The sequence below is a fragment of the Lepidochelys kempii genome, chromosome 3, assembly GCF_965140265.1.
Source record: "Lepidochelys kempii isolate rLepKem1 chromosome 3, rLepKem1.hap2, whole genome shotgun sequence".
Classification (NCBI taxonomy): Eukaryota; Metazoa; Chordata; order Testudines; family Cheloniidae; genus Lepidochelys; species Lepidochelys kempii.
This window is the reverse complement of record NC_133258.1, coordinates 134884053-134899603: the sequence shown is the minus strand read 5'-3', so window position 1 is coordinate 134899603 and position 15551 is coordinate 134884053. Positions and strand designations below refer to the sequence as shown.

Sequence of the window (15551 nt, the reverse complement as noted above, 5' to 3'; positions counted from 1 at the left end):
CTGGACCAAAGATACCGTCGGTTAAGTAATCATTCTTTAAAAGGTGGGGTGTATTCTGTAGTAATTAATGACCTACATGTGACAAGCCCTTCACTTCTTTGGGAACTATGGCCCCCTTCCTCAAAATACTTTTATCTCGCCCCTTACGCTTTCTATGAGCAAGTTCCATTTTGCATCCATCCATGTATGGTGTTCTGAGACAGCTAAACTTCTAATTATACCAGAGCTCCTCCTCTTCTATAAACCAGGTTAAGATAGCTTTATATTTATGTCTCATGTAAAGCAGGAGTCAATGAATTACCTAATCCTACACCAGAAGCTGAAGGAGGGTTACTAATCCATCTCTTGTCTATCGGTGGTAGATTTGGCATTTGGATTGCTCTTTTATATATGTTAAAATATAGATAGCCAGCTTGGCTACTCATGGGATTTAACAAATATGTAATCTTCCAAGGTTACTTGTAATTTGTACATGTCAGTCTGGCTGAAGTTCTGCACGTGTCACACAGCAGTGTAGATGAGTTTGATCATTTTGCTGGATCTCCCCCTACTTTTGGCAAAGCAATTCCTCTATTTTGGGTTCATCCCCACAACTGTGGAGGATGAAGGAACCAGAAAACAGTCTTTTTGGAGAAAGGCAGTATGCTGTTAGACAATAACCTTAACACAAGAGCTTCTGTCAGCCTGCGAAACGCTTCACTTGCCACGTTACACTAATTCACATTGAAGAGCAGAATTTGCTGCAAAAACACAGCAACAATTTTCAAAAATGCTGCCATTTAATGGGGGTGATGTTGTTCTTTACTGGGTTTTAAAACCAAAGACTGACATGCAATTTAGGCAACTGTAATGTGTGTTATAAATGGTACGGTGTATTTTATAAAGCGAAGTATGCATTTTTAAAAGTCCTGTTCATATACACTGTAAAAATTCTCAAAGAATTTCCAGTATGTTACAGTGTTTAAGTTTATGTAAAAATCTCTTAAATAACAGAGAATGATTACATTATGCCCACTAAGGCACTTATCCTGCAACATGGGTATTTTTGTGCATAATGTTAAGCAAATGTGTATCAGTCTAAAATAACAAGGCTTAGAACAATGGAACAACTAAAATGTGGCTTCATGACATTAAACCATTACATAATCTACAACTTTCCTTGAATGCTGAGAATCCTGTGGCAAAGACCTCTATTGCTCCTTGTACAAAACAGTGCCCTTAAAAACCAACAGATTAAGGAAAATTGCTAAACTTTGTTTTTCAGAATATTTTTTTAATATGGAATGTCTTAATACTGTCATTGACTGGAGCTATATAGGGCTTGGTCGTTCTGTGTCCATTGTTGATTCTGGCTGCAGTGATCCTATGTAAGCCGTGAAACTGTTGTGTTGATGTCCCCAATCATAATAATCTGGAGAGAAACTAAAAAACAAAACACAAGAATTTATGGCTGATGCCTTCATTCTCTGTATGGCTCATTTACTTAAATGGGACAGACAGACTATAACTTCATAAATATAGTTTACATAAATTCTAGAGATGCTACTAGTAGACTTTGTACTTAAGTCTCAGATCAGCTATTTAGCGATGCATCTCTGTTCAGCAGTATTGTGGGCTCAAGGAATTGGTCATGAACTAGAGAGACTTTCATCTTTAGGCTACTGGTTGAAATCCTGTCCAGTTCATTAATGACTGAAGGTTTTTACCACCTAATGGCTTCGCTTTCCCACGTTAGGGTTCAGGGTGTTCAAGGATGTTGGACAGCAGTAGGTCAAGCCTGCCTAAATTCCTGTTCCAACAACTTGGATCCAGCTAGTAGCATTGCTGGATCTAAACATATTTTGTGTTCACATCCAACATGGTTAATACTTGGTCAGTAACTGGGAACTTGGCTCGGATGCCATATGGTTGTCTGTCTATAAACTGTTCCAAACACTTAAGATGTTCTTTGGGTGGCACTCCCTAACCAGCCCTTTGTAAGCAGTTTGGCTGATCCTCCTCTTTTCCTTCCTGGTTCTCTGGGCAGTAGGAGATCTCAGACTACACTGTCACCAGTGCTAGTATGTGTGTGACCTCCAAGCACTCTGTGGTATGCCAAAGGCTCTGAAGATTTTCCCCAAATGCAAAGATACCACCCCAGGCAGCATGATAGCTGTGAACAGGCAAGCTTTGTTGAACTATGGTTGCATTGTGGGTCGCAGAAAAAGCTGCACCCAACTCAACCAAGTTAATTTTTATATGCAAATAGACGGAAAAACAAGAATTGGATTCTCTATGGGTGGGAATTAGTTACTAAGGGAGTCTTCTTAAAGATTATTTCATAGTGTGCTTATTCCTCTAATAATATTTTTAAAAATAAGGGGCTGACTCATGGTGGATCTCAAATATACAGAATTCCTGTGTTTTGCAAGCAGTGGAAAAGGACACTCCCTGCACCTAAACCTAGTGCTGAGTAAAGTTTCCCCTCTTGCATGTGATTTAATAGATTCTCAGGTACAAAATAAGAGTTATCTAGGAGCTCCTCCCCTCACTGCTTTACGAACAGACTGAGCTGGTAGGATGAAGTCTCATGCCCACATCTCTTCTTACTAGAGTCTTCACCACAGACCCTCTCTTTTCCCGGTCTCCTCAGTGCAGAGGTCCACACGCAGCTCTTGCCCCCTTTAGGTTTCTCCCCATACTAGGAAAAGGGTATAGGTCCCGTGCTCCACCCTGAGGCCCCCTCCTGCTTTCCCCTCATGACGTAGCCCATGCTCCACCTCTTCTGGTCCCTGCTCTGCCCCTCCTTTGAGATACTTGCTGCCCGCTATGTCCCTCTGTGGAAGGGCTACACAAGACAAGACGCCAGGCCAGCCTTATGCTCTGTGCAGCCAGTGGGTGTGACATTCCCTCCCTTCCAAGCCACTGCAGGCCTGGATCACTGTGTGTGGCAGGCACCACCATGCTGTCCTCAGGGCCAGTGCCAGCTAAGCTGGATGGCTGCTGAGCAGCACTGACTGCAATGGCCAGGATCCCCCTGCCACTTACACCTGGGCCAGAATCTTTCAGAGTGTTCCTGGTAAGCAGCAGGTGGCAATTAGGGGTACCTATGGGCAGCAAATTCCCCCCCCCTCCCCAGTTTTTGTACTTGCTCCAGTTCTTCAAAGGGCAGGGAGAGTACTCAGCTTGGGGGAGGAGCAGAGAGCGCAAGGGGCAGGGAACTGAGGGTGTGTGTAGAGGAGAGGAGGGCTTGGCAGGTGCTAGGAGTCTTCAGGGGGGAGGGGTGCAGCAACTCAGTGGGCAGGGGGGGCCTCGGAGGAGGGGCAGAGGTGAAAGTAAGTCGGTACGCCCCAGTACGGTGTACTGGCAAGGTTTCCCCAGACAGCAATTTAAAGGGCTTAGGGCTCCCAGCAGCGGCTGGAGCCCTGGGCCCTTTAAATTGCCGCCAGAGCCCCACTGCTGGAGCCCTGGGGTTGCGGCGGCAGCCAGGACCCCTGGGGCTCTGTTGGCAATTTAAAGGCCCCGCCCTCTTCCGCTTGAGGCCACGCCTCCTGCTCAGAACTCTGGGGCACCGATAAGTTCTTTAAGTTACTTTCATCCCTGGGGAGGGGGCCAGAGAGGAGATTGAGTGGGGGCAGGGCCCCAGAGCAGAGCCACAGTCCAGGCACCAGAGGAGCTTCCGGTGCTCAGGCCAGCCTCCCCAAATGCCGGAGTCATGCGCTGCCCGTGGAAAAGGAGTTTGCCTTTATACCATTTCCTCTCTCGGTCTGTCTTGCTCTCAAGCTTATTGTCCTAGTAGCACCCTGAACTACAAGTCTGAGAACTTCTGTCCTTAAAGAGCTGAACTCAAAACTGAAACTACTGCTCTGGTCCTACCCGTTAAAGGGCCAGCACCCTCTGTTATAGCTGTTAAATCAAGATACTCTATCTTCATTCTGTTATCCTTGTAATCTTTATGTGCTGCCATCTTTAATGCCTTGCCTCCCACCCTTACTCTCACACATACATGCATGTTTGTTCCCTAACGCATCCTCCTGCTGAACTCTCCTTTCTAACAGATTTTTTTCCCTACCCCTAAGTATTGTGTCTGAATTTGGTCAAAAATCATGATAAAATAAGTAGAACATTTAATCGTTCCTCACTGATCTCTTCCTCCTATAACCATCCCAATACCTCACCTGCCCTGTATGCCTTGTGGTGAAATGTTCCAGGCCAGATCATCGTCACTGTCATATCGCCGAGGGTTGTCAAAGAAATAGGATCGTGGACTGAATCCATGGCTTGGTATCATTCCTGGATTTGTCTAGGGGGGAAACCATCCATCAGTGAAAGTTACATCCATTTGTATCTGAGTGTCAGAGATGCCACCTGTTCATTTTCTAAAGAATACCCCTGAGGCGACGTCTCGCCAAAGGCTCCCAGCCAAGAGATATGGCAGGAGTCTGTTCAACTATTTTTCCCCCTATCTCTCGCCTCCTGTTCTGCTTTCTCCATTTCCTCCCTTTAAACCTACCAACTCCCCACTTCCCATGAGTGGAAGTGCTCATGCTACCAGACCTGCTGCTTTACACGTCTGTTCTAGGCTCCATATAGAGTGACCAGATGTCCCGATTTTATAGGGACAGTCCTGAATTTTGGATCTTTTTCTTATATAGGTTCGTATTACCCACCACCCCTGTCCCGATTTTTCACATTTGCTGTCTGGTCACCCTAGCTCCATATCAATTCCTCTCCACCCCAGTCTGCCCTCCCAATAACACCGCCCACTTGCTTCCCTTACAGAGAGCAATTTGGACCCGGCAGACAGAGGAAGAGGCATACAGTAGGATGATAAGGTTGAGGAGATGAGGAATTCCCAGGCAAAGGGATGGAGAGCTGTAGCCACCAGGCAAATGACCTCTAGTACAACCTCCCAATGTCCTGAAATTCACTCTCCTATCTTTACTGGCACAGCATCCCCTACCAGCTTCCCATTAACCCAGGGAAACTGACCAATCTGTCCCAATGAAACTATACCCAATTAAAGGGTGGGAATAGAATGCTATTATGTCTCTCAGCAGTGATATACTCACCTCAGAGCCATGGGCCAAGCCAGGGGGAAACATCCATTGAGTGAGGGAGTGAAGGGGCCTTCACACAATTTTTCCATTTACAAAAATAAAAACCCAAACCACTTTCATTTTAGTTTAACTAGTGTGTTTTTTTTCACTCTGACCCACAGTGTGGCTCAGATTCAAGACACTGTCCTACACATTCCCATGCACACTTGATTTTTTTTCTCTTCCATTCAGTGCCAGTATCCCCTTCCCCCCGACTCTCTGGATATGCTGGGGCAACATTTTTATTCTTGGCCCAGAGCAAGATAAAGGGTTGATCCTGCATTGTTCATTGGCATAAAACTAGTTACAGTCTTTTTTCCTTTTGTATTAAAAAAAACAGCAACCCAAAACCCAAGCAGTAAACGTGTGGGTTTTCCCCCCAGTTCACTTGCTTGACACTCTAGCAATGTTAGCATAAGAGCACTCAGTTATGCTCTACAGGCAAAAACAAATTACCAGAGACAGCAAAACAAGCATATTATTGCCTTAACAATTCTAGGAACCAAAAGTTTATTTTTGAATACAGCTAAGCAGTTCCTAGTTTTTAATTTTGGAGAGGAAAATGCAACCAACTCAACACTACCCCAAAGTTTTCTGTTTAAGCGATCACCATTTATAAATAAGGAAAGCAGAGCCAAACGTTGGGTTTTCACTAAAGTTTGGTTGTTTCTAGATATTTTGTGGACTAGTGGATGCAGTTTGTTTTAATAGTAATGCTTTATATATAATCTTCCTCTTTTCTTGGCAATCCTTTTCCGGCATATTAATAAGTACTTGGTAATTCTGCAACTATTAACAAATGTTTATATTACAATACTCTCCTGTGACTCTTGGACTCCATCTTGTGGCAAATTTGCATGAAAACTCATGGTGTGGCTTTACTAAAGAATCTGGAGCTTGGGCTTTTGTTGATTTTTTTGTACTGAAAGTTGTGAGCTTAACTGTAGTGGGGTTGTTTATTTAACTTTTTCAGTTTTTCTCTTGCTGTGACATAGATAAGCATAAACCTATTTGTTATTTTTCTACACACACAAAAATAAGGCATACATTTTTAAAAAGTGAGGGTAATTAACCATTGGAACAATTCACCAAGGGTTGTGGGGGATTCTCTGTCCCTGGCAATTTTTAAACCAAGATTGGTTATTTAAAAAAAAGTATTCTAGTTCAAAAGTAGTTATTTTGGGGAACTTCTGTGCCCCGTGTTAACAGGAGGTCAGACTAGATCAGTGGTTCTCAAACTGGGGATCGGGACCCCTCACAGGTTTGTGAGGTTATTACATGGGGGGGTCGTGAGCTGTCAGCCTCCACCCCAAACTGCACTTCACCTCCAGCATTTATAATAGTGCTAAATATTTTTAAAGTGTTTTTAATTTATAAGGGGGGTCGCACTCAGAGGCTAGCTGTCTGAAAGGGGTCACCAATACAAATGTTTGAGAACCACTGCCCTAGATGATCACAATTGTCCTTTCTGACCTTGAAATCTTAGAATTTATGAAAACCGTAGTATTTGATCAGGCACATTTAACAGCAATGTTAGGTAAAGAACATAGCCCCTGTAAAAGGTACCTGTAAAATGAGTGAAGTTACAGAGTTCTCTATTTAAATTAGGACTAGCTTGCTCCTCCTAACCCTACCCTACCAAACTTCTAGAGTCCTAGGGTTTTGTCTAGACAAGATATAAAGGTGTAATGTTAGAACTTGTTAGCTAATGTGTTCTTTCACTAACATTTAGCAGAAGAATGTAGTCCATAGTTGTTGTCTTGTTTAACTTCAGTAGGACTATTCATGCGTAAAGGTTTGCAGGATCAGACCCTAAATGGCAGTGCAAACTTTCCCACACATTTACCAGTGTGTCCCACATTAATCTGGAGGGATTGCCTGCTGCTATGAGAAGATATTTTGGTTTCTCTGCCTACTTAAGTCCAACATATGTTTAGCTTTCAAACCTTGGCTTCACCACTCCGCTGAAACTGCTAACAAGATTTCAGTCAGTGCCAACTGTGGTGCTGGTTTTTGTGATATGGAAACTTCTTCAAAGAGAATTGGGCTAGGACCATCAAATTCATTTCATATGTGCCACTGAGCAGCTATCAGATGATAACTTGCAGCTGGCTTTGAATCAATGCCCTAAAAATGAAAGACACTGTACCCCATTATCAAACTCAAGTGCCAGGTAAATCTTCTACAATAACAACCTAGTAGGGGAAAGTGGTATGTTTGGATGATCTAAAGTATTTTATTTTTACTGAGAACAGTTTGAAAATAAAAAGTTAAAATGTGGAGAAATAAAAACTAACAGTAAATTGAGCTCTGAGGATTATCTGAAGGTTGTGCCTGGAAAAGGTTTTACTTACTAGGTCTTTTGTAGGGTTTCGAACACGGAAGAAGTAAACAACTAAGGAAGTGGGCAGCAGCTCCCAGATAAAGAGGATCACTCCAAATACGATGTACCCAGCATCTCCCAGCTGACATTTTAGATCTGCCTGTTGAAAAGTCAGAGCAGCATGTTAAAAAATGAGAAAGTGAGTTTGTTTTAAAAAGTATAAGAAACAAAATCAGCTTTCTTAGGGTGAAATGTATGTAAGCATAAGGGAATATGATGGAACATCTAGTAGCTGTGTATAAAAGTAAAGCAGCAGATTAACCTGGCTACAAATCGTTAACAATAAAAACCCCTTTGGAAAGATAAAAAATTCTATTTTATTTTGTACAATACCTTTCCCTTCCTCCTTTTTAAATGATCATCATCATCATCCTTAGAGTGCTTTTCTCCCTTACCCAAAAGCTACAGAGAATAGTTAAGTCTCGTGGCTACCTGCCAAGCTCTTAGACTGTCAAGAAAGTGAGAAAATAAGATACTAGTGTTCTAAACTCTTTCAAGCTTTGAGAAACAAATTAAAACCTTTTGAGTTCAGTGCAAGCCCCACTAGCCCGAGTCTGTCGACGGGGTTAAGAGGCTCACTCCAAATGACTCCAAAATGTTGTGTAGACATGGGCACCCAAAAATGAAGGCACCAGGAATTGCTAGTCATATTTTGCTAAATTCAGAATGAAAGATCAGTCATTGGCCATCTCTAGTTGTGAGAGCAGCCAGCATGCACTGCAATGGTCCAGCCCCCTGGTGGGCAGAAGGTATTAGGCTTTTATGTAAAAGAGGCATCACAGGCTGTCCCATGTCCCATGAAACTTCGTGGCAGGTTAGGGGAAGCACATGGACCAGGAATGTAGGTAGGATACGGCACCTCCCATTTAATTGCACTCCCCTGATTTTAAGCCAACACCCATGTACTGGGACCTGAGCATTATCCTGTTTACTTTTAAACGATGTAAACATCTGAGGTCAAAGGCTGGGATTTTCAAAAGAACCTAAGGGAGTGAAAAGAAAAGGAGGACTTGTGGCACCTTAGAGACTAACAAATTGATTTGAGCATAAGCTTTCATGAGCTACAGCTCACTTCATCGGATAGTGAGCTGTAGCTCACAAAAGCTTATGCTCAAATCAATTTGTTAGTCTCTAAGGTGCCACAAGTCCTCCTTTTCTTTTTGTGAATACAGACTAACACGGCTGCTACTCTGAAACCTAAGGGAGTGAGGCATTCAACTCCCATTGAAATTCAACAGGAATTGTGTGAACCAGCATTCAGTCTTAGCTGTCATTTTGGTTTAATTAAAACTTGACCGATCATCATATGTTAAAACTGGTGCTATGTGAAGGGAACATGCAGCTATTCTTTATCGATAGAGCAGGAAAAACACTTCTTTTTTATGGGGGGATGCTGACCCCACTGAAGTCAATAGAGCTTTGACATTGACTTCAGAGGACACACGATTTTGCCCACATGTTTAAATTGTAAATGGAGTCACCTTCTTGTCTCCACTGCTACTCAAATATGATTCAAACTATTCAGTAGTCCTTTCACTAAAGGTAAAAAACAAAACAAATCCCATACACCTGTTTTTAATAGAGGGGAGTTGGCTTTCTAAATCTTAAAAATAAATATAAATAAAGTGCAGTAACCAGAAGGTAAGTTTTTTTTTATATTGTTGGTTTTGTGACTGCTTTTTCTTCTGACCGGATTATTTTTCCCTGACCATTTTATTACTGGAAAGATCATAGTCTTGGAGCAGAACAAACTTGGTGCATTTTTTTTTAATTTAAAAAATCCAAAGGATTTTATTGTATTAGTTCTTGTTTGTTGTCAATTCTGACTATACAGGATCAGTTTTCCTTGTTAGCAGTAAACTTCATACTTGCCTGATCCGATACATTGTACCAATCATAATCAAAAGAATTGACTTTCTTGGTTTGAGAAAATGATAAGATGAATAAGTTGTAACAGGCTCTTGAGGTATAAAGTAGTATAACGGTCACGCCTATAGTTGTCACCTGACACACAGATGAACCCTAGAAGAGAGAGTTAAACATATTTTAGTATTTATGTCTGATAATGGCAAGAACACCGTTTTGCATGGGCTTGGTGATCTCTGCTTCACTGTGTATAATCTTGGATAAATTTACTTTTTTTTTTTTATCTGGGAATCTTTTTCCAAGCTTCCAGTTCTTAGCATGGTCAGCTACTATTCAATGACTCTGTCTAATACTGCAGGAAGTACTAGTCTTAAAGTACCTAAAATAAGATCAAAAAAGAGTTGTACATGGGGAATAAAACCTATTGGATAGATCATCCATTGCATCCTCACGCAAAAATAAAACCTCCAACACGACACCAGACTGAGAACTTCCTATATCAGATCTTGCACCGATACCATCATGCGATGTTGTGCATTTTACAGCTACATGCTACCCATATATTAGCCCTCTGAGTAAGTACAGAACAGCTGGTAACAGTTATTGGTAAACATATTGCACATAGGAATTCACATCCTACTCTGCAGATTTGCCCAATTTATAATTTAGTATCAACAGGAGAGTCTCATTGAGCAAAGACTAGAGGAGTAGGATGAGTGTGTGGAACAGTAAGTGAATTTGAGGTCAGGAATGTAGATTGGAGTGGGGCCCTGGTCAGTGTTTTGGAAGTTAGGAGAGCTCTCTTCTGTTGGATGTGGAAATGGATAGAGTTTGTAGGGGAATGGTGTGATCCACATGCAGGATTGAGAGTAGCCAGGTTGCAGCAGAAATTCAGAGGGTAGGGATTGAGAGAGAGAGTCCATAACAGTAGGCATCACAGGTACTGAGACAAGATCTGATTAAATCTCTGGGCACAGACAGGACTAGGCTAAGGATCAATGTTAGTTCTGTCCTAGAGACAGGCACATATACAGACAAGATAACAGATGGAGGGGAAGAGGCTCAAGAAGGACTCTGTGGGGCTGGCCTGGTGGCAGCCTTTTACACAACCAAATGAAAGAGAACAAAGTTGTCCTGAGCTCTCTGGATGAGCAGAGGTAAGGCTTTCAACCTCTGTAGGGAAGGGAAAACCCTTGTTTCCATCTCACGTGACTCCCTCTCCTTCCCACAATGGAGGCATATAGTACAATAAATGGGCTCCAGAGCCTGACAGAGTTGGAAGTTGCCCACCTCATCATGGGCCCTTTTACAATAGGAGGGCCTACCCAGGAGATAGGAGGGCCTACCCAGGCAGAAGCATAACTCCAAGATGTCTAGCCTGGGTTACAAAGTCTAAAGGCAAGTAGTAGTGGGATCAAAGGCTTAGGACAAGGAGGATACAACTACTTAAGCATCATGTCATTTCACCAGGTTATAGTGGTCTCCAAACCTTCACATAAAATATTTCTTCCTCTACATTTCTATTGAGGCCTTTTCAGCTGTATAGTTGTGGCAGAATGGAAGGGGCATGGTTTCATGAGACCCCAAATAACTCTGACCAGCTGTACAAGGATGCACTGTTTTCTTTGTACACAGGAATGCAGCATGGTATAGTGGGAGTGCTTTCCCTTGAGATGCCACATTCCATTGCCTTGTTGCGCTGATGTTACACTTTTATAAATGTCACGTCAATGCAGTATTGACCTTTTTCTGCCTTCTGTGAGAATTTGTGTTCCTAACTCTGACAGTCTGAGGGTGCTTTCTGCTTCAGAGTTTCCCTTGGCACTCTGAGCAGTAGAGTCTTCTCAAGCAGTGGCCTGCCTGGCTGGTTTTTTGGGGGTTATCTCATAGCACTCACTAGATTCACTGTCCTGTCTGCACCTTTCTCTTTGCTTCAAGCAGACCATGAGCAGCTGGGATGGAGGGAAAGGTGGGAGGAATGAGTGGAGAAAGGAAGGCTTTAGCTGTTTTTTTCCCTCATAGTATTGTAAAAACTGAGCTCATTCAATATATTGTATATGAAGCTGGCCAACAGCAGAGTTAAAAATTGTCCTTGAGAGAGAATATAGTTATAGTTAGAGAATATATATAGAGAATATAGTTATGCCAACATTGATCATCTCCCTTCACAAGCAGTATTTTTTCCTACCAACACAAGAAGCCTGGGTCAGCCCCTACGTTTGGGAATTATATCACCATTTATGAAAAACTAGCTAGCACACCCTTCGCAGCAAAACGACTTAAGACATTGATTCATCTGATACACTGTGTCCCGGGTACTACTCAGCCTGCTTGACATCCTGGATGTGAGTTCACAACTTTGTAGATCAGCATGACTGACTGTCTGATTAGATGGATGCTGCAAATACTGCTAGACTTGCCCGTCAACGGGAGCATAATATGGTGGCAGGCCTGGCTTGCAGTGACATTTGTGCTGACTTCAGAGACTCAGATATTTATAAGAGGATTGAAACCAGAAATACGGTACGTAGCTGTGAAAGCTGTGGTGAGACCATAGCAAACGACAGGAAATGCTGTAAAGAGGAAACAGTTGTTACGTACTTCTCTATTCGCACTCTGTGTTGGAGAATCAACTATGCTGTTATGGAAACAGAGGAGGAAGCTGTTGACTCAGACATCACAGCTCAGTTCTCCATGCTGCAGGTACCACAAGACAGAAGAAAGCAGCTGGCATTTTTCAGTGCTGTTTTTGCCAGAATACAGGGAAGGCTAGTGCAGTATAATATTTAAATATGTTGTAGCTTTAATCACTTTGAGCTCAACAAATAAAATAGCATGATAAAAATGTTTTGTCCACTATGGGCCAAATCCGCAGAGCAGTGTCCAGCCTAAGTAGCTGGCTGCTGGGAAGATACACAGGGAGAGTAGGGGAAGGGGACTCCTTCCTCACAGGCCACAAAGATTGCTTAACCCTATTAGCTGCAATTGGTTTACATGCCCTCTTCAGAGGGCTGAGGATACCTGAAGTGGCAAGACTCTAGTCATGCACTTGCTGCTTGTGCCATGCAAGGAATCTCCAAAGAATGGGGCTCTACCTATGTGAGTGCTGTGTACCCCACATTTGGCCCTCCCACTCCTGCCCCAACTTTGCACAGTAGAACTAAAAGAGTTCCACTTCCTGAGGCTCTGTGACTATGCAGGAGAATGCAGGATTTACCCCTGTGCACTTTATCACCCCTGTGATATTTGAACAGAGGGAGATAGCAGATGTGAGAGTCAAATGGAAGGGTGCCAAATCTCCAAATACCACAATGTGGGCATTTCTGCCATTTAGGGTTACCAGGTGTCTGGTTTTCGACTGGTACACCCAGTCGAAAAGGGACCCTGGCATCTCCGGTCAGCACCGCTGCCAGGCTGTTAAAAGTGTGGTTGGTGCAGGGCTGGCAGGCTCCCTACATGGCTCCACTAGGCTCCCCAGAAGCAGCGACATGTCCCTTGAGTGGCATGGGGTGGTCATGGGGGCTTCGCATGCTGCTCCCACCCCAAATGCTAGGAACCGTGACAAATAGGAGCTGCAGGGGTGGTGGGTGCGGGCAGAGCCCCCTGGCCGCCTCTGTGCCTAGGAGTCGGACATGCCGGCCGCGTCCCGGGAGCCGCCTGAGGTAAGTGCCACCTGGAGCCTGCACCCCGAACCCCTTCCTGCATGCAAACTCCCTCCTGGAACCCCATGCCCCAAACCTCCCCCAACCCCCTGCCCCAGCCCCTCCCGCACCCTGAACCTCTCATTTCTGGCCCCTCCCCGGAGTCCACACCCCCAGCTCAGAGCCCGTATCCCCTTCCACACCTCAACCCCCTGCCCCAGACCAGAGCCCCCCCACACTCCAAACCCCTTGGCCCCAATCCCCAGCCCAGAGCCCCCTCCTGGACCCCAAATCCCTCATTCATGGCCCCACCCCAGAGCCCGCACCCCCAGCTGGAGCCCTCATCCCCTCCCAACCCTCTACCCCAGCTGGGTGAAAATGAGTGAGTGAGGGTGGGGGAGAGTGAGCAACAGAGGGAGGGGCGATGGAGTGAGTGGGGGTGGGAGCATAGCCTCGGGGAAGGGGGAGGAAGGGGGCAAGGCAAGGGTGTTCACTTTAGTGCGATTAGAAAGTTAGCAACCCTACTGCCATTCCAATTTTATATCACCACATGGCATGGATTTTTACCAAGAATTTCAGAACAACTTTAACAGTTCAAGCTAAAAATCACGTGGCTACAATCTCCAGCTTTCAGAGCTGTAAACTAAACACATGTAATGAAATCCTACAATAATTACACAAGCAAAACTCCCATTTCAGTTCAATAGGAGTCAATACGTTAGCGGTTATTCCTACTTCTAGGTTCGGCTGTTGGTGTGCATGTTGTATGTTTCCATCACCTCAACGCTAATTTCAGAGTTGTTGTTCTTTGCTCATGTAGGACAGATTGGATTTCCAGCGGGAAGAGAAAATGAAGGAAGGAATCGATCCCAACCTCTACTTGGTAAACACCGCTCTGACAAAACCTCATGTTTTGATGATTTGCATGAGTTGGATAAACTTCCTTTGTAGTAAAACAAATCCACTGATCATGCCAGTTTGGTCAGCAAATGAAAAATCTGAAAAGCACAAAGCTGCAGATTGAAATCTACCCATCAGTCATGGGCTTTCTGTTGTATGTCCACACTGATTAAGTAGGAAAAGTAATTAGATGGCCAACCAGCAGGGAAGAATTTTATTATAAGATTTTCTTCATAGTAACTGAAATTTACAGTATTGGCAGCTTCATCATGATGAGAAGGATAATATATTTTCATTAAACTCTAGTCATTTACTTCCAGACTTAAACTCCTAATGCAAGTCAGAAAGTCAAGGGATCTTTGAGAAAATAAGCCCTCCTTTACTATTTATGAATGTTACAGAATATCCTCTATTGACTTTGTGCCAAATATGTATTGGCTTCAATAGCATTACACTAACTATGAGTCTGCCTGTTTGTCTACTTAACATATCCCAAACTTGTCAACATAACAGACTATATCCTTAAAGAATACCTGCTGCAGGATCTTAAGTGAATCTCCTTTTCAACTGGACCATTTTTATAAAGTGGAAGTACTTTTAAATACAGCCTTAGGCCTGGTCTACACTGGGGAAGGGGCGGAAATCGATATAAGACATGCAACTTCAGCTATGTGAATAACGTAGCTGAAGTCGATGTACTTAGATCTACTTACCGTGGTGTTTTCACTGCAGTAAGTCGACTGCTGACGCTCCCCTGTTGACTCCGCCTGCACCGCTTGCCCCAGTGGATTACCGGAGTCAACAGGAGAGTGCTCGGCAGTCGATTTATAGCATCTTCACTAGACGCGATAAATCGACCCCTGCTGGATTGATAGCTCCGGAGGTAAGTGTAGACATGCCCTTAGTCATTGACAGAAGGACATGCACCATTCACGGAAGACAGTTCATACTTTGTGTTACTGTTTATTTTCATGGACATGCTGCTCCCTTAAAGACTTAAAGTAAATTGACAGACTGAGGGAGCCCAAAGGTGCTCTTCAACTATCTACATATAGCAGCACTGAAATGCAGCTGTGTTTGAGGTGGAGGACAGCAGCCAACTGAAATATAGCTGAGGTATGTGATAAATTCTGGCCAATGACAACTTCTGCAAACTCTTATTTAAAGTGCTATGGCATCTTTAGTAACAATGCAGAGCAGAAAGCATCTTGGTAAACTACATGGTATTCAATTGATCTTTTTTAGAAGGAAGAAAGGCTAAGTTGAAATTCTGGAATTAATATCCTTGGTTGCAGAGTCTAAAGAATTTTTTAAACCTGAGTCTCGTCCCACTAAATTGTCTCCTTTGACCAAAACTATTCTTAAGTAAGATTTAAATGATCTCTAAAATGTACTTTACCTTGGATTCCAAGTAAATGTTGGCTAAAGACATCTTGGAAATCTTATACAGACAGATGGAGAGTGAGATGGCACACAGAACAAACAATGTGTCATTAATTGCCACCCGGACAGAGACAATGACTTTCCTCTCTGAATTCTCTGTTCTCACCAACACAGCACACGTTAAATTCACCAAGAGGAAGAGGAGACTGATGAAGAGAGAAGCCAGATAGAGAGGCAACCTGGAGAGGGAAAAACAGGCTTTTAGAACTACTGTTTAGCAAGTGTCAGCAGTGTGCTTGA

The 15551-nt window shown here is 43.5% G+C and overlaps 1 protein-coding gene across 1 annotated transcript in view; it reads right to left on the bottom strand.

Moving 5' to 3' along the window:
- Window positions 1–1252: 1252 nt before the first annotated feature.
- Window positions 1253–15551, bottom strand: part of GPR137B (G protein-coupled receptor 137B) — a 45106-nt gene continuing 30807 nt past the window's right edge. The window contains exons 3-7 of the mRNA XM_073338169.1: window positions 15268–15490; window positions 9330–9483; window positions 7433–7557; window positions 4158–4282; window positions 1253–1422 (exon numbers count right to left, since the gene is read on the bottom strand). Of these exons, the coding sequence (XP_073194270.1) occupies window positions 1311–1422; window positions 4158–4282; window positions 7433–7557; window positions 9330–9483; window positions 15268–15490 (739 nt within the window). The 3' untranslated portion in view covers window positions 1253–1310. The remainder of the gene's footprint in view (window positions 1423–4157; window positions 4283–7432; window positions 7558–9329; window positions 9484–15267; window positions 15491–15551) is intronic.